We start from the raw sequence: 17,670 nt of genomic DNA on the forward strand, positions 1-17,670 counted from the left end.
TTTTTAAAGTTTGCATTAATGAGAAATGGCAAGGTTTATCTTCAATATTGCCTGGGCAGTAATAGCTCTTCTAATTAAGGTCTAAATCCCACATGTCATTGGCAGACCACTTGTTGTAATCAATTTTTGAGAGGCCCAGAAAAGCATTTATCATAGCATTCCTTAGTATACAATTTTGCATTTAAGATATCTGTGTTGCCCTGTGAATTACTTGAGACACCTTTTAGACAAAGGAATAGGAGTTATGTCCTCCAATTCTGGAGGGAGCCATTAGCTAAAAGCGATCACTCAATGTCTTTGTTTGAACTAATAAAAGTATTTTAACTTTGCCTGTAAATCTCTGTAGATAACCCGGAAGATGAGGACACCGTCCATACTTGTGACTTTGTTTTCTACCTCTTCTACGCCGTCCATCCTACACCAGAACCTGAAAATCAACTCTTCTGAACAGCCAAGTCCATGGTTGAACAACAGCACCTGGCCACCAGTCAACTCTTCCGGTTTAGGGATGTCCTGCTTCACTATGACATTTGGTGCCATCTCCAACCTCTCGGCTCTGGGCATCCTGGCTAAGTCCCGAGTCCGATTCCGCCGCCAATCCAAAGCGCCATTTATGTTACTAACAGTGGCTTTGCTTTTGGCTGACCTTGCAGGTCATGTGATCTTAGGCACCTTTGCTTTGTATCTGCACATAGATCAGAGGAATAAAATACAGGCCGAGAAGCCCAACAAAGAATTCTGTCACATTTTTGGGGCAAGCATGGTGTTTTTTGGTTTATGCCCTTTGCTGTTGGGTTGTGCCATGGCAGTGGAGCGCTGTGTGGCCATCACTCAGCCCTTTTTCCACGCTGCTATGATCACATTGGCTCATGTGTGGCGAGTTGTGTTATTTCTGTCCTCTCTTGCACTTGTGCTGGCAGTTCTACCTTTATTTTCTGTGGGGACGTACACTACCCAGTCTCCTGGGACATGGTGTTTCTTGCCTATCCATGGTCCCAAGTCTACAGCTGACACCAACCTGGCTCTGGCCTTCTCATGCCTGGGCCTCACTGCACTTGGTCTTTCCCTACTCTGCAACATCCTGAGTAGTCTGGCATTGCTGCATGGCAGAATGAAGTCCCATGATGTAAATACAAAATCAGCAGCTCACTGCACTCGTCGTACATTGTCCGCGTCTTCCTCCTTGTTGTGTTCGTTGGATGTAGAGATGATGGCACAACTAGCAGTGATCACTGTGGTTTCCTGTGTATGCTGGAGCCCCTTTCTTGTGAGTAGCCAACTACTTCTTTTTTTTCGATTGCAGAATTAGTTTTTAGAAGGTGGGCTATTTTTTCAAGAATATTGTAAATGATAAAGTAATACACCTCATGAGTGATTCTGTGTGTGTCCTTTAATATAGGTCCATATTCTTGTGATGCAGTTCAATCAAAGAACTTCAACCCATGAGAAAGATGGATTTATTCTTCTGGGCTTACGTATGGCCTCTTGGAATCAGATCTTGGACCCTTGGGTGTACATTTTACTGAGGAAGGCAGTGCTTTTCAGACTTTGCTGTGCTTTCTACACACAGAGACCCACAGTTACAGAAAATAGGTCCTGTGCAGACACACACAGGAAGCCCTGATCATGTCTTGGCCTTTTTCTCCTAGGCCTAAAATAAATTATTTGTGTGTTGTGAAAATTGTAAACTTTGCTGTTGTTTTTTGTTTGTTTGTATTTTTTAACAGGGCTTAGAGAGGTCCATATTCAACGAGGCAAGCGTCTACACAGCAGCAGTGGGAATTAGGGATTAACACAGACTTTCCCAACATTTAGTATTCTGTGCCGGTGCCACTGAAGAGCAGCCACCTGCCAAACTGGTGGTTGGGCAATTGGGTGGGGTTATTATTGTCCAATCAAAATTGAGAAAAACTTGACAAGCGCCGCGTGTAGCAAATGGCTGAGCTGCTGGAGAAGCATCACACCCGGGGTGGGCGGTGCTTTTTTTTGGCATGACTCTATTCAATATGGAGTACAGAAAATAGCCTGATTCGCTCTACATTTCACTGCTTTCATACAGTTTTCGATCACTCTTGCATTTCGGGCCCAAATAATGAACTCTGCCCCTTAGATGTCAGCCTACAGGACTCGGTGACGTACGTTTGACATTCTAAACATCGTTTGAGTGTAAGTTGTTTACTAGCCCTAACGTTATTTAACGTTAACAACGACCGCGCTAACGTAAACTATTAAACTGTTTTAACACAAAAAAACGATACATTGGATATCTTATCGACGCTGTCGATATCCGGAAGAAGATTTCAATACTCAATAGTTTCTGCAAAAGTTGTGCTGAGCGGCGGAGTTATCGGGTGAAAGGTGACGTCTATTGACTCGTAGGTAAGTTACGTGCACTGCATGGATGTAGATATATTGCGTTCAAGTTGACGAACATAACATTACGTTATGTGACGTGTGGTCATGCTTGTTAATGTAACGTTACTGCTTAAATGTGAGCCGGTTTATGTTTGATAACTGTAACCCTTGCTCATGGCTTTTATAGAACTGCTAGGCTAGTTGTTTTAGCTATTAACTTAAAACAAAGTTTGTAGCCTATTTATGTGTACCAGCCTGCACCAAGGTACAGTAAGTTAATTCAACCTGCTGAGCAAAACCTATGTGGGCATCAGCTTATCCCTTTGCTATCCTTAAAGCCCATCTTTCTCCATTTCCCCAATGACAAGAATGCACAATGCGGCGAGTGTCTCAGCCTCTCTGGGGTCCATGGGACTATTGCGTCTCTTTGGGGTGTCCTGGTCCTGGAGTCTAGCAGCAGGCCTTGGAATTTATTTGGGCACGAGAAGCTGGAAATACTTCTACATTGCAGCACGCACCGCCAAGAGAGACATCATGTAAGATAAATATGCCCAAATACATCATGCTTTTGAGTTTACATCCTTACTTACCTAATGTCTCCTTGTCTCCCTCCTTTGACCCTCACCAGTGGCCTGTATGTGCTGTTGAGAGTGAAGCTGGCTTTATGGCGCTACATGCGCAACGGAAGTAACATTCCTTCCATATTCGCCCAGACAGTAAAACGGCATCCAAATAAACCAGCACTGATCTATGAGGCCACAGGGGAAACGTGGACGTTCAGCCAGCTGGACGAGTTGTCTAATGCAGTGGCCCACTGGGCAAGAGGTCAGGGTTGGGTCTCAGGGGATGTGGTGGCCCTCTTCATGGAAAGCAGGCCGCTACAGGTGGCGCTTTGGCTGGGCTTGGCCAAGGTTGGGGTGGAAGCTGCACTCATCAACTTCAACCTCCGCCACGATTCCCTCCTGCACTGTATCGGGGTGTCGGGGTCACGGGCCATTGTGTTCGGAGCTGAGCTTGCAGATGGTAAGAATTTGTTAAACAAGGTAGGAAAAATCCCATGAAAAAAGTAGGTGTTAATTCTGCATAAATGTAAAGGTGCATTCTAAAATGCTATTTTTACAGGATTCTAGCTTACCTCTTTTAAAAAGTGAAATGATATCTGAAATCAGCAAAACATTTCTTGTTTAAATAACATTTTGTGTGTAACATCACATGAGGTGGTCAGCACTTTCTACTGTGGTGTCACACTTTAATATTCATTTTTGGTGTGGAACATAAACTGTGATACTGACTGTGTCTCCAGCATGTCATGTGGTCGGGGCATGCTGTTGGTGATCACATTGCCATCTATTTTTGAAGTTAGTTAACATTTGATTATGTTGGTTCTCTGTTACGATACAATCATGTCACTCCTTTGTCTCTGTGGTTTCTGTGTTTGACTTTACTATATTTACATAACAAGGTTTGTGATGTTTAAAAAATACTTTTATAGGCATCATGGCGTAGTTCAGAAATAAAGTGAAAAATCATTCAATGAAGTCTCATTGTTGCAGCAAATAATTACATTAATTTAAAATAAAAGTATTTGCAGTATTTTCTAACCTGACTGGTGTCTTCTCTTCCTCTTACTGAATGTCAGCCATGCTGGAGATCAGTTCCTCCATCAGCCAGTCCATGGTACGGTTTAGCACAGGAGGAGACCTCAGTGCAGAACATCAGGCCCGACTGGTTGCTCAAGCGCTGGACCCAATTTTAGCCTCTTCGCCTAGACATCCCCCTTCACCTTGTGTTCCCCCCAAAGGCATGAACGGTGGGTACCTTATCTATCACTGAACTCAACTGTGACTCTTTAAGACTTGATATGTTTGTTAATTAGTAGTTATCTTTTTAAACTTATACTTTTCTTATACTGTGTTTGGATAATGACCTGATGTTTTTGTTATTAATTTACTCACTCTACTGTTTAGTTTTTGAACTGAACTTTATTCCCAGTAAATATGTGACTCTAGCTAGCTACGTATAACTAAATAACAAACGCATCAGCTCAGTGTTAAATTAAACGGCCTCCTTGCTGCTGTAATCTTAGAGACAGTAACACAGCCATTGTGGGCATGCCATTAATAATCATATGCAATATTACTTGAGTACAACATATGAGCACAATATTATTGTTGCGAGCAATGCGGCTAGCTAACTTTTATATTACTGTAGTATATTCTAAATGAACATCTTAGAATATATACGTCAATATAAACTTAAACACCGAAATACATAAATATCATCTGTATATATATTTATATCAATTTACTTACATGTTTATGAACGCATACTTGGATGGTTTGGTAAAAGCTGATTTACAGACCGCAGCTAGTACACTCCACAATATCCACATTGCGTTGATATTGATGTTGATGTCGATATTGATTGTAGGTACCTTTCAGCCACTTTCACAGTTAATTCTAAAATCAAAGCCTACTGTAGCAGCCGGCACGTACGGGTGTTTTTCTGATTGGCTGATCCCTATCACCCTGAACATGAATGATCAAGTTCCACACACCGCAGACACTTTGTTGAATTGACCGCGAAGCTCCGTAACTTTACAACCGGGCCATCGGCCGATTCTTGGTCCACTTAGATTGATCAAGTGGTCCATGTCGTTGTATCTGTGATAATACAACCGGATACGGATTTGTATCGGTGACTCTTTACACCCCTTCAGTAGTAAATTTGTCTTTGATGAATGAATATAAAAGTCAGCTTGAAAGGTGTGAGCCCCAGATATACCCTAACAATCAAACTAGAGGTATGTGTTGCCCAGGAAAACTACCGGTGGAATGGAAACAATGATATATGTCATTCTTTGGGTTCACTGATGGCATTTCAGTAGTGACTGAAATGCTGTGAAGACACCTGTATGGAGCTTAAACTTGCAGTGTGCAATTGTAATGCTTTATTGTATCCTCTTCTGCAGACCGTCTATTTTATATTTACACATCTGGCACCACAGGAATGCCCAAGGCTGCCATCGTGGTACACAGTCGGTACGTTACTCACACAAAGGCATCAATCTTCAGAATTGTTATAGTTGCTGTGCAGTTGATGATAGATGTCTGACAATCTCTCCTGTGATCCCACATCAGTTACTACAGAATCGCTGCTTTTGGGTATTTTGCCTTTCGCATGAGTCCCGTTGACATCATCTATGACTGCCTGCCACTCTATCACTCAGCAGGTATATGACGGCAGGCTCCAGCTCTTGATAAATACCGTTTTCTCTTTTAGGTTTGCATAACCAAAGTGATAGCTTTCTCTTCTTGCCAGGTAATATCATGGGAGTCGGTCAATGTCTGATCCATGGCCTCACTGTGGTAGTGAAGAAGAAATTCTCTGCCAGCCGCTTCTGGGAAGACTGCATTAAGTACAACTGCACTGTAAGAGCTTATGCTCGGAAAATATTGAGACGTGCTATATTTGATGAAATCAATAACTATAAAACATTAACTTTCAACAAAGCCACAATAACAACACGGCTCTTCCGTTGTAGGTGGTGCAGTATATCGGAGAAATCTGCCGCTACCTGTTGTCTCAGCCGGTACGGCCGTCAGAAAAAGAGCACAAAGTTCGGCTGGCGGTGGGTAATGGGCTACGACCCAGTGTGTGGGAGGCGTTCACAGAGCGTTTTAGGGTGGCGCAGATTGGCGAGTTCTATGGAGCAACTGAATGCAACTGCAGCATTGCCAACATGGATGGCAAGGTCAGCGATCACTGTGTTACTTGTCTGTGTCTACACTGATCAAATGTGAATTGGATCAAAGTTTATCAGAATTCTGTCCTGCCAGGTGGGAGCCTGTGGATTCAACAGTCGCATTCTCCCCAACGTGTACCCAATCCGTCTGGTGATGGTGGACGAGGACAGCATGGAGCTGGTTCGTGACAGCAGGGGGCTCTGTGTGCCTTGCCGCCCTGGTAACTAATACTGATATTACAATAAGGATGTTTTTCTAGATGTATGTCATTGATTTACTGTGTTGATCTTTTGAAAGAACACCATGACACTCCTCCATGTCTTGCAGGAGAGCCAGGTCTTCTGGTGGGCCGTATCAACCAACAGGACCCATTACGGCGTTTTGATGGCTACGCTAACCAGGATGCTACAAGGAAGAAAATAGCTAACAATGTGTTCAAGAAAAATGATTCTGCATATTTATCAGGTTACCAATCCTTATTGTTTCTCAAAAGAAATATATTGCTGTTATAATGCATCAATACACTCGACAAAACTTGCAGTGCTCATTTGAAATTTTTTTTTAAATGTTCAAGATAAAACACTGAAAATATAGGATTGCCAAGCTTCCGTTGTCACTGCTCAGTAGGAGTAATGTGTTATGATTGTTTAGCCATTCTTTGACCAGTTTTTGACCCAAAGTCTTTCTATCTACTGTCACCCAAGGTGACGTGCTGGTGATGGATGACATGGGCTACATGTACTTCCGTGACCGTGGCGGAGACACGTTCCGCTGGCGAGGAGAAAATGTCTCCACCACCGAGGTGGAGGGGGTACTCAGCAGTCTTCTGGGTCAGACTGATGTGGCTGTGTATGGCGTGGCAGTGCCAGGTGATGGTTAACTTTGTATGCTTCTCAGCATTGCATTTCTCTTTAATGCATATTGCTTTTGACTGTTCTCACTACTTGACAAGCATTTCATCTCCATGTCATACTAGGTGTGGAAGGTAAGGCAGGCATGGCTGCTATTGCAGACACTACAGGGAGTTTTGACTGCAAAGGTTTCTTGCAGAAAGTCCAGCACGCTCTTCCCTCTTATGCTCGCCCCGTGTTTCTGCGAATCTCCCCACATGTGGACACCACAGGTACACTGTCCTTATATCCCTTCTGAGTTCATAAACATGTTAACCATCACTGATGATTTCATGTCAACATATCATAATGAATTTTATGTATCTCCGCTTTCCTGCATAGGTACATTTAAAATCCAGAAAACCAGGCTGCAGAGTGAGGGATATGACCCACGTCTCACCACTGACCAGATCTACTTTTTGAACACTAGAGCCGCTACTTATGAGGCTGTAGACGAGGAGCTATACAATGCCATAGCGGAGGGAAGAATGTCTCTATGACATGGAGGCCATAGCAGGGCAGTCATTGTTCCTCAGTTAAAGAGATGCTGTAGAGAAAGGATAACATATGCTGGTGTTGGGATCAGTCAGTCTTCGTGCACCACGTGCCAGGATTTTAACCTTTCAGGGAACAGAATTGAGAGGTCTACTTAAATAGACAGAGTATTGTTACATATGATGTTTTAACACTGTATGAGTAACACACAAGGACATAATGTGAGGACATTTGTTCACCCTTTAATAACTTGTTTTTAATTATTAAATGAACACCTCAAAAAGCCTTTGAGCATCACCGCACACAGAGTGGGTATCTTCCACAACCCATTTGAAATGGAATATATGTTACAATAATGTGGTTAGGACAGCAAGGGTTAGGATCAAGTCAAATTATGTTACAGGGTATATTCCAATATAGAAAGTATGCTGCAAGAAATTCTGTTTAGGTTTAAGCATTACTTGAGTGTAAAGCTATGAAGTTACTGGCGTGTGTTTTGATGAGCCTGAAAAAACACACACTTCGACATGATTACTAAAAACACTAACCATAGTTTTTTTTTTTTTAATGCAATGGAAAACTAATCTTACGTGTCATATTTGAACCTCTGAACAACACTGGCACAGGTTTGCAATTACACAGAAGTTGATAACTGTATGTGCCTTTTACGAAACATCCGATAGTGTTTCAATTTGTAGTGCTTTTCTTGGAAAGGAGCTTAAAAGATTGTGACTATCACAGTAGTGATCTTGTGTCATGCAAAACTGAGCCACACAGGTGACTCATTTTCTGTAACAAATCTTATTGTAATATATGGGTATTAAGGCTATTTACAATTTCCAATCTTGCATTTTACATTTTCTGTTGTAACTCAAATTAAATATTTTAAAATGTATTGGTTTGTTTCATGTCATTCATTAAGAAAACATGTAGTGCTGTAATTACCCATACTTGTCTCTTGCTAAAGAAAAAATACAAACCTTCACAAGCATCATAGGATGATTTTTATACAAACAATGGTTGGTAAATCGTTTCACTCCAATGTGAGTTAGTTGTCCGTTGACAAGAGTATCCTAGTGGGTAGGATTTTTAGAGGATGCTCTTTGCAGGCAGAGCAAAAGTAGGGAAAGGCACTTGGTGTGATTATATCTTTGAAGGTGTAGAGAGGTGTTCTCTCCCCAGGGTTATAAAAAGTCACCTTGCCTCTGTCCATGTCTAAAACTATTCTTATCACTTCTGGTTTCGTAGTCATGTTCAGCGGCTCCCATGGTGCAGTGCAAGCCTTATGCTCTCCGTTGCGAAACCTTATAGTCCAGAATCCCTCTGCTGGTGTCAGCACATGTTTACCCTTCCTGTTGATGGACTCGCTGGCTACTCCCACCACCCAGTAGGTGTTCTCCTTTACCTCCACATCCCAGCTGTGGCGTCCAGAGGTGTAGCTCTCAGCAGCCAGCATCTCAGCACTGATGTCAAAGCGTTCCGGGTTGTCTGGCAGCTTGAAAATCTGGGTAGAGTTCTGCACAACTGTGAGATCCTCTGAGAGGATGAAGCAGCTAGCTGCGGTGTTGGGATCCAGAATTACAGGATCTTGAGAGAAAAAATACGTTAAGTTACTAAAGTGTCAGGAAAGAAACTGGTCAATAAAACATGACTAGTTATTGTTTGAGGAACTCACATAATTTAACTATACTCTTCATCTTCTCCCACACTTTATATTTCAGAGAGCCCAAGTGCTTGGCCACATCAATCAGAGAACCAGCAGTCATTTGTGGTTCAAAAGAAGGTCGCCAAGTTCTGAAAAAATACAGCAGTTTGTTATTGAGCGTTACATTTCCCTAACAAAATATGCTTAGATGGATACTAGATGTGGCATTACCACTTACCTACTTATTGTTTCCTTGTAATTCTAAAAACAAATAGAAAAGAACAACTTAAGACAATTTCTGGTTAAGATTTGTTTTTAGAATTGTCTGAGGCAACAGTGTCATCTACCTTAAGAAATGGGATATCTTGAGATTTCATCTCCTGTTCCACTAATCTGATGGTGTTGGAGAGAGATGTAATTTCATTGCTCATCTCCTCAAACCTCTGGTTAACCATTAGATTCTTCTGCTCCTTCTCAGCCTTTAAAGCTGAAAGTCTGGCAGTCTCCTGCTCCTTCAGGAAATTATGAAGGGCTTCAAATTCCTTTTTGATCTGTGTTTCGGTATGTTCAGCCTGGTTCTGAAAAGAAACAGGATTTATAGGTAAACATTGCCTCCACACCTTGGCTCTAGAACGTTCAAAGTAACATGATGTACTGATGAAACTAAACTGACAGTACCTTGACATGTTGTGCCATCTCCTCACAGGCCATTTTTGCCTTCTTGTAGAGCTGCAACTTCTCTTTCAAAGGCAACAGCGCACTCTTCAGTTCCTCCTAAAAAAAAAATCAGTGACAGGACATCAACATTTAAAACAAGGTCAGTCTGGCAGATGGCCCAGCTGTCACACAATGTGGGGCTTTCAGCTGCCACATACTCTTCCATGGCAGCATTCCCTGTAAGCTGAACATCAGAGCAGCATCAAATTAAAGGGGCAAATCCATGGAAAATGATCTAGTCACCTGGTAACATGAGCAGAATTGAGCTCATGCAACTTTGAATCAAGACGGAGACACAACACGGCAAACAAACAATTAATTTCACATTGGTATTTAAGGTTTTTTTGTTCTCAGGAGCAGGTCGAGGAGGGCCTGAGTAGAATGAAACGTCACAGAAACCTTTCGGGAATCAAGTTTCAGTCCTCTTTGAACCCCCATGGAAACGGCAAACCAAAAATATATATCTATTATTAGAATGTGAATGTAATCTGCCAAACCCCCTTATAAACCTATCAGGCTTAGAGAAGCACAGAGGTAGTAATAAAATAGGTGAAAAACACATATGTATCATATTGTATTTTCAAAATGTTGACAGCTTTACATTAAAACAATGTCCAGGTACAAAGTGCCACTTCATCTATTTATTGAATGATTGATAGCCTTAGAGATTTCATTTGTACGTTTAAAAACAATAACCAGTCATGCTAATCAATTATGATTGACAAAGTAATTGAAATATCTTCCCATTTTAATTGTGAAGGCTCGCCCAAATGGTGTGCGTATGGTTATATCGTTGACCTTGGATTCTAGTCTATACAAACATACATAAAATTCAGCATCCAACAATGTGACAGATATTTCAAAAGATGTATCATCCTCATTCATTGAAGCTGTAATCATCAAAGGTTTTCTGGTAAATTAGCTGATGCTGTAGATATGCGGCTCAAACAATGAAAATATGATTTCACTTTGAAATGCGGGAATGACCAACCCTGTAAACTGAACTCACCTTACAGTCATGAGCACCTTCCCCAATGGGATAGAGCCTGTGCCCAATGTGTGCAGCTGCTTTCCCACATATACCACAGATTGGCTCCAAGTCCTCCAGACAGAACAATGTGAGCTTTTCTCCGTGCTGCTTACAAGCCTCTGGGTCATTCTTGCTTCTGTCCTGCTTGAAGGATTCACAGGACTTCTCCAGCACAGAGCTCACCACAACTTGATCCATGGAGGCACGGCGCCAGCACAGAGGACAGTAGTGTGAATCCTCGCTGCCTTGTGTCTCCCAGCTGTCCCTTAGACAGGCTTTACAGAATCTGTGTCTACAATTGAGCCCCACTGGCTGACTGAGAATGTGTCCACAAATTGGACAGGAAAGGTCATCCTCTAGATGAGGACGTGTGGTGGCCATTCTTTGCCACAGGGCTTTGATGAGAAGGCAGGCTTCAAGGCCCCTCCCATTTCTCTGGAAGGCTACCTCATCTTGACCTCAGAAATAAGTGTTGATACCTCAGCTCCCAAAGGCATATCCTGTGTTATTCTGCGTTGTGCTAAGCATGCACATTGCATGTTCTCAAATAAACACAGCACAAAAAAATTGCCGAATTGGCTTAACATTTAAGGCACTGTATCTGTGCAGCGCAGAGCAAAAAGTTGCCTGACTAACCCAATGATGACTGAAGTGAGTATGGTATACTATGATCCCCTCTACGTTATTTGATTATAAGTAATAAGTAATCTTATCATCATAATAAGATGAAAGAACGTCACAGTGTCATAAAAGTTCCCGGAAAAACAATGTCCAAAAAAAGACTCAGGGTGAGGATATAAATAGAGAGAAGTAATCTATTTGGACTGAAGTTATGTGGATAAAGAAATGCTCTCCTGCTGACCATTGGGATATTTTCACAATCAAGTTTCGCATTGGGCAACAGGTTTTTAAGAATTGACAGGTGGTTATTTTTTTAAACATCAGAGTCAAATCCCACTTCTGGTATAAAACAGTGCTTAAGGGCAAATAGAGGGTATTTCAAAGCACGGTGTGTACACAGTAGCATGGTCGTCTTAAAGGTTAATTTGGTACTTTCAGAAGAATTTAACAGTAAGATGACACTGTTTGTACTCTAATCCAGTATTTTGTTGTGGGTGTTAGTTTACTAGAATAAATGCAGTGCCAGAAATAGTGCAAGAGTGTGTAGATAGAGAGAAAGGTAACACAATCCTGTCATTAGAAAGCATGGTGTAGATCTGCTTCAACGCTTACATCTCACACACGCTGTTAGGATTCACAGTCATCGTTAAACCATGCAGGTAGAACATTTGTGTTTCTGTGCATTGTATCTTTACCAAGCATACATTAGCTATATAATCCTGTAGATTAGCATTACTTTAGATATTATTATGCCAAGTTTTACAATGATAAGGTATAGACAGGAAGCAGGTCAGGTTTAATTCTATTAATATGTTTCCAATCCCATGAAAAACCCTATAACATATCACAGACATGGCTATGTCATCATTATGGAAATTACAGATAAAAGGTTCTATAAAAGTCATTTGGTCTAGAATAAATTTTGAGTAGGAAAACTTTATTTTTACTCAACCACCCAAAGCAATCTCTGACCAAAAAAGGGACTGTCTTGCAAAATTGCCAAAGTGAAAATTTGATTCCTTCAGCAGTTCAGAGCCATTAATAGTGTACCAGGGAACAGCCAAAAGAGTCAACAATCCCCCCCCCCCCCCCCCCCCCCCCCCACACACACACACTACAGCCATGCCAGGTTAGTAGTGGCTCTGCATGCATTTACTCAACAGATGACAGATATTTCTTTAAAAACAGGCATTTCTTGTATCTAAAGTCAGCTTTATGTGTTTTAAATATTTTCAAACAACAATTTACATAATGTAATTTAATGTTAGGATTGAAAAGCTGTTCTGGTTAAAGTAGGTACATTAATAGCTGTTTTTATTTGGGGAAATGTTTGAGCTGTTTTAGTCTATCAGAATGGTCATTTGTTAAGCGCAAACTGAAAATAGTTTCTAATTGGTAAAGATGAATTGCTGTGTGGGTTTACATCTGTGTGTGCCTCTCACACAGACGCAAGCAGAAATAAGGAAGAGGCTGACAGTCATTATACTACAATGCACAGTCAACAGAGCCCATAGGAAGTAGCAAGGAGTCCTTAGTTGTGAAACTGAAGTTTTCTGTCATGTTTTTATTGCGAGACTGTACAGATTTTCTATGTGTCTTCATAATGGCTGGGAATAATAAAGATCATCCTTCTTGTGGAAGTAGTTTACATGGAGTGAAAATATATCAGCAAACATATGCTCAACACTTTTTAATAGAAAGAATAGAATGATTTTTTATTCAGCTTACCTTACGATCCCTGAATGCCTCCTTTATTGGATACACTCTGTGATTCATGTGCAGGCCTGATCTGCTACATGTAGCGCAGACAGGCTCCAGATCAGCTACACAGACAAGAAGCATTCGCTCTCCATGTGCTTCACATGACTTATGTGGAAATCCAGGTTTCTCTTTAAAGCAAAGAGGACACTCTCTAATACCATGTTGTATCCAGAACTGTTCTAAACAACAGGTACAAAAGCTACGATCACAACCGATGCAGCAGAGGACTACTGAAGCCAGGAAGATTTCCCCACACACAGCGCAACAAGAATCGTCCACAGCCTGACTGGATGACATTTCAACCTCCTTCTGTGAAATTCAATGCAGCAGTGATTGCTTTCTACCAGGCAGTATAGCTTTCATTCATGTGCAGTATGTACCATGGGTTTTCAACTGCATATAGTCATGCAACTGGAGAGAGAGGAGACCCAGCTCCTCTAGTTTCACCACAAATAAACACACACATCAAAGGCAGGTTTTAAGCTCAGTATCAAAACACTATGTTAAAAGAATTAGCACCCTTCCATTGAAATTAATGCAGGTAATCTTGTAATATGGTATTTTGTATGTTAAAGTTAAGTTTAAATTAGTTTTACGCCTCCATGTAGTTAAATAGGGAAAGTGGTTTTTAGTTACATTCACTGGATCTTTAGGGGCAGGTTAAAACAAGTCTAAGATACAATTCCTTTTAATGTACGTATATTTGTGTAAATTTCAGTACAGTCAAAACTATGAATGGTCTATTTCAAGGTTAAAGAGCATTTAAACAGATAAAAGGGTAACGTTCACTCATATTAAAAGGAAATTCTCTTAAAAGCTATTTACTGTGTTCTCTCATCATAAATCACAATGAAACCCTAGGCAAAGTTAACATTGACACATTTTAAAGACGTAAAGTGTTTTAATAGTGTACATTAGGAGCTAGAACTATAATAAGCCCAATTATAATAATAAATACAGAGCAAAATCGACTGAGCCATTATCCAAAGGCTGCAGGTTATGCAGAATGTACTGTAACACAGGCAGAAACAAGGTAATTAGTAGTATGTGGCTGCTGCTTTCTTCTCCTCTCAGACACAATTTTAACAAGTACTTCTAATGACATATGTTTTGGTTAATACACAGATATGGAAAAAAAATTGTTTTTTAATCACATGGTCCATTTAATTGATTTTCACACAGCAATTACAGAAGTGTGAATCTTTTTCAAGAATGCAAGACAAACGAGACACTGTACAGTGAGAAATAACTGAAGAATATATAAGAACCAAACGCAATTAAAAGCTGGAGGTGGGGACCTACCCAGAATTAATGCCAGTTTTCAGACATCAATGGCTTCCAAAGTTTCAAATCTCAGTTGAGTTGGGTCAGTACTCCACACGTGAGGTTTTCTTTTCTGGCTGATTAGAGATGAAGGCAACCCTGAACGCATGCTCTATTCATACTGCTCTACAGAATACACCATGACAATGTGGTTCACAAGGACATTAAATGACAGGGGTTTACTATTAAACACTATAATCCATCTCAGATTCACTTGAAAGACTGAACATTTCAATTATTATGGAAGCCATCACTATAATTATGATGTATGACATTATATGTTCATTCTTCAAATCTTCACAGAAAGTAGTCACTATTCATTTGCATGTGTGAAGAGTATTCAATTTTTTCTGTTAAAAATGTTTTTCCTTTTTCTCTTACATAACATTTTCATTTTAAAAACAAATCATTGTTACTTGACAATCCAGTGCTCTAATAAGATAAGAGTTTTTAAATCATACTTAATACTTTTTGGCTTCAACATCTTAATCTTTTACAGAATATATATATATATATACATATAGATATATCTATATGTATATATATATATCGTTCTTGTCCTTAACATCCCCCCCTCGCTGTCCTTTGAGGGCCGGAGGTCACTATGACACAGTAACTTCACATCAGCTTCCTGTCAGGGTGATCAGAGGCACGTCCAGAGCGTTGGTGTCGGACCTCCAGGTGTTTGCTCTGAACACGGTCAAAATGCTGGAGCAGCTCATTGTAATCCATCTGACTGTGAGAGGCACGTTTGGAGGCCACTTGGTGTTTGGAGTCTATATACTTGGACTCATCCACAGTCCTCATGAGCTCAGGGTTGGGGACACAACGCAAACGGTGGGAGAGCAGCTGGAAGGCCTGGCTCTGTGGCAGCAGCATCAGCAGGCCATACAGCGCCTTTATCAGGTAAGGGTTGTTCTCCACATCGAGGAGCTGCAGGCGCAGGTAGGTAAAAATGGGGCTTTCAATGAGTTGAACCAACTTGTCGACCTCCATCAGGAAGTCCACTGTCACCTCAAGATCTCCAAACTTCTGGATGAGGTCATAGGCGTGTTTGTAGTTCTGCGTGAGGAAACAGAGTGACACAGTGGCCACGGGGTTGTGGCACCAGGAACGATACAGGCAGCAAAACAAAGCACAGCTCTCCTGAGAGCGGAGGTCTTTCAGCTGGTTGCGTAACTGGAAAAGCTCCGCCGAGGTGAGCAGGATGGTGTTGAGCGTCTGAACCATGGTGGATGCAAATTTGAGGTCCTCCTCCTTCAGCAAGATGTCAGCCATGGAGTGGAAGATGTTCTCCGCATGAAGCAACAGACAGAGCTGCCGGATGATGAAAGCGCCTCTGTTGTCCAGAAGTTTCCTCTCCAGACTGAAGCGTTTCAGCAGGTTGATCATGAACTTGTAAAAATAGGAGTTCATACTTGGAGTGGAGGGGGATGAGTCCATCACTCTGGAGTCTGTGCTGAGCTGCTGTCCTGGCTTGGCACCCTCTGGGACCTTGAGCTCTGGTTTGTTGTCAGTGCTGTCGCAGGAGCCGATTTGGTCCGTTTGGCCAGCAGGCGATGAAGCTATCTCAGCTAACACCTCCAGATCTTTCAGTATCACCTCGTCAGACTCATCTGACAGTGTTTTCAACAACATGGGAAACAGGCTGTCTGTGTGGCGAAACATTTTGCGTGGTGTCTTGATGTAGAGGTGGTAGAGCCATTTGAGCACAGCTATGCGGGTCATCATGCCAGTGGAGGAGTCGTGGAGGTGTCGGTCCAACACCTGAACAATACCGTCCAGGTCCAGAGTGACCTGAGGCCTGTCAGCACTTGCTGGAGTGAAGAAGCTGATGTTGCTGAAACCAACAGATTCCTGGGATGCATTCAGCATATCATTGCTGTCTGCCTCCGTCTTCGGCTGGCCGTCTTCCATGGAACCTGTATCTCCATTTTTCTCCTCATCCTCGTCATCCTCAGGAGTCACCAGCTTCATCAGACTGTTATTACAGGCACTGGCTGCTTCTTTGGTATTCTTCTTTCTGTCATCGTAGGAAAGGCAAGGCAGCACTGCAGTTAGGATGCCAGAGGAGTAGGGGAGAACCACTCTGCCTGCAAGCTGGATGAACTCTCTCATCCAGGTCATAGCCGTAAGCTGGATCAGGTCGTTTGTGAGTTTTGTTTCATCTGCAACCTGGCAGTGGATGACCAGGATGTTGGCCATCTCAGCAAATTTCACACTGGAGGGTGTCTTCTTAATCTCCTTCAAAAACTCTCCAAGCACCACCTCACATGTTCTACGGATCTCCTTGCTGTTGTCTCCTAGGATCTGGAAGAGCCCATCCAGGATCTCAGGGAGGTACTCTAACAGGTTGATGTTTGGCACAGACTCCAGAACATGGATCCAGGAAATAATAAACTGACGAGCATATTGATTATTGGAGTAGATTCTCTCTCTGAGCAGGGGGACAAACGCCACTAAGTCAAACTTGTTACTTTCTGTCACAATATCTTTCAGCAGTCTGTCCAGGAGTTCAGATCCACTTTTAACATTGGGGTCTGGGTCTGCTGCAAGCTTGCTGAGACCATCAAAGAGCATGTTGAAGTGGGGCAGCACAGCTCCCCTGGCCACCTTGACTATATTATAGAGGGCCTCACAGGCATAGTAGCGCAAACGGCTGTCTGAGTCATTAAAACACGTGAGTACAGGCTCAATAAGCTCCTTCAGATACAGACCCGAGTCCTTGCCGAGGGCGATGGAGCAAGCAGCCAGTCCAATGAGACCCCCCTTACGGCTGTGGGGGTGCTGGGAAAGCGCAAACTCCGAGGCCAGGATCTGGATAACATGTCTTATTTGAGTAGAGTTGTTCTGAGCCACAAACTCCCGCACCAGTTTCTCAATTTCTAGTGCCGCGACTTTCCTCTTCTCGTACAGTTTGTCATTCAAAGCCCTGACAATGTTGGGCGTCAGAGGCGAAAAGTCCTTCTCCGTGTTCATGTTCGTAGCTGCGGTTATACCGGACCGTGTCTACTGAAATGTACGTTGATACGAGAAAGCAGTCTGCATTGAAGCTCATTTATGAGAGTAAACACTTCGATTTCACTC

The 17,670-nt window shown here is 42.1% G+C and overlaps 4 protein-coding genes across 9 annotated transcripts in view; 2 read left to right on the forward strand and 2 right to left on the reverse strand.

Annotated features, from left to right (window-relative positions):
- ptger1c (prostaglandin E receptor 1c (subtype EP1)) overlaps positions 1–2,085 on the forward strand; it is a 4,199-nt gene extending 2,114 nt beyond the window's left edge. The window contains exons 2-3 of the mRNA XM_032538597.1: positions 347–1,267; positions 1,400–2,085. Coding sequence (XP_032394488.1) covers positions 359–1,267; positions 1,400–1,624 — 1,134 coding nt within the window. The 5' untranslated portion in view covers positions 347–358 and the 3' untranslated portion in view covers positions 1,625–2,085. The remainder of the gene's footprint in view (positions 1–346; positions 1,268–1,399) is intronic.
- On the forward strand, positions 1,995–8,378 carry slc27a1a (solute carrier family 27 member 1a). 4 transcript variants are annotated; one of them, XM_032538560.1, is made up of 13 exons: positions 1,995–2,135; positions 2,724–2,891; positions 2,984–3,378; positions 3,995–4,165; positions 5,327–5,396; positions 5,496–5,587; positions 5,677–5,786; positions 5,900–6,109; positions 6,195–6,321; positions 6,429–6,566; positions 6,806–6,970; positions 7,078–7,224; positions 7,334–8,378. In XM_032538560.1, the coding sequence occupies exons 2-13, from the start codon at positions 2,725–2,727 to the stop codon at positions 7,489–7,491; spliced, it is 1,950 nt and encodes a 649-aa protein (XP_032394451.1). In that variant the 5' UTR covers positions 1,995–2,135; position 2,724; the 3' UTR covers positions 7,492–8,378. The 4 variants fall into 4 exon arrangements, with proteins under 4 accessions (XP_032394451.1, XP_032394450.1, XP_032394452.1 ...); XM_032538559.1 differs by having other exon boundaries at positions 2,003–2,379; XM_032538561.1 differs by having other exon boundaries at positions 2,003–2,358.
- Positions 8,044–11,470, reverse strand: trim35-13 (tripartite motif containing 35-13). 3 transcript variants are annotated; one of them, XR_004335481.1, is made up of 7 exons: positions 10,858–11,470; positions 9,810–9,905; positions 9,479–9,703; positions 9,370–9,392; positions 9,162–9,280; positions 8,465–9,073; positions 8,044–8,414 (listed from the first exon to the last, which is right to left on the reverse strand). XR_004335481.1 is itself a non-coding variant. In XM_032538571.1 (6 exons), the coding sequence occupies exons 1-6, from the start codon at positions 11,257–11,259 to the stop codon at positions 8,535–8,537; spliced, it is 1,410 nt and encodes a 469-aa protein (XP_032394462.1). In that variant the 5' UTR covers positions 11,260–11,460; the 3' UTR covers positions 8,044–8,534. The 3 variants fall into 3 exon arrangements, 1 of the variants encoding a protein (XP_032394462.1); XR_004335480.1 differs by having other exon boundaries at positions 9,479–9,709; positions 10,858–11,460; XM_032538571.1 differs by having other exon boundaries at positions 8,044–9,073; positions 9,479–9,709; positions 10,858–11,460.
- A 3,680-nt stretch (positions 11,471–15,150) lies between these two features.
- Positions 15,151–17,616, reverse strand: vac14 (vac14 homolog (S. cerevisiae)). Its single transcript, XM_032538555.1, has one exon. It carries the CDS (start codon positions 17,560–17,562, stop codon positions 15,202–15,204), a length of 2,361 nt encoding a protein of 786 aa, XP_032394446.1. The 5' UTR covers positions 17,563–17,616; the 3' UTR covers positions 15,151–15,201.
- Between the last annotated feature and the right edge of the window lie 54 nt (positions 17,617–17,670).

This window comes from Etheostoma spectabile, chromosome 15, assembly GCF_008692095.1.
Source record: "Etheostoma spectabile isolate EspeVRDwgs_2016 chromosome 15, UIUC_Espe_1.0, whole genome shotgun sequence".
NCBI classification, from domain to species: domain Eukaryota; kingdom Metazoa; phylum Chordata; class Actinopteri; order Perciformes; family Percidae; genus Etheostoma; species Etheostoma spectabile.

What these genes read in the sequence shown, in the direction of transcription:
- slc27a1a (XM_032538560.1), top strand. Translation starts at nt 2,725, where the DNA reads ATGCACAATGCGGCGAGTGTCTCAGCCTCTCTGGGGTCCATGGGACTA. An exon ending in ACCGCCAAGAGAGACATCAT is followed by an intron (nt 2,892 to 2,983) that starts GTAAGATAAATA and finishes GACCCTCACCAG; the next exon opens with TGGCCTGTATGTGCTGTTGA. An exon ending in TGATTCTGCATATTTATCAG is followed by an intron (nt 6,567 to 6,805) that starts GTTACCAATCCT and finishes CTGTCACCCAAG; the next exon opens with GTGACGTGCTGGTGATGGAT.
- trim35-13 (XM_032538571.1), bottom strand. Translation starts at nt 11,259, where the DNA reads ATGGCCACCACACGTCCTCATCTAGAGGATGACCTTTCCTGTCCAATT. An exon ending in AAGGTGCTCATGACTGTAAG is followed by an intron (nt 9,906 to 10,857) that starts GTGAGTTCAGTT and finishes TTTTTTTTTTAG; the next exon opens with GAGGAACTGAAGAGTGCGCT. An exon ending in AGATGGCACAACATGTCAAG is followed by an intron (nt 9,710 to 9,809) that starts GTACTGTCAGTT and finishes GTTTCTTTTCAG; the next exon opens with AACCAGGCTGAACATACCGA.
- vac14 (XM_032538555.1), bottom strand. Translation starts at nt 17,562, where the DNA reads ATGAACACGGAGAAGGACTTTTCGCCTCTGACGCCCAACATTGTCAGG.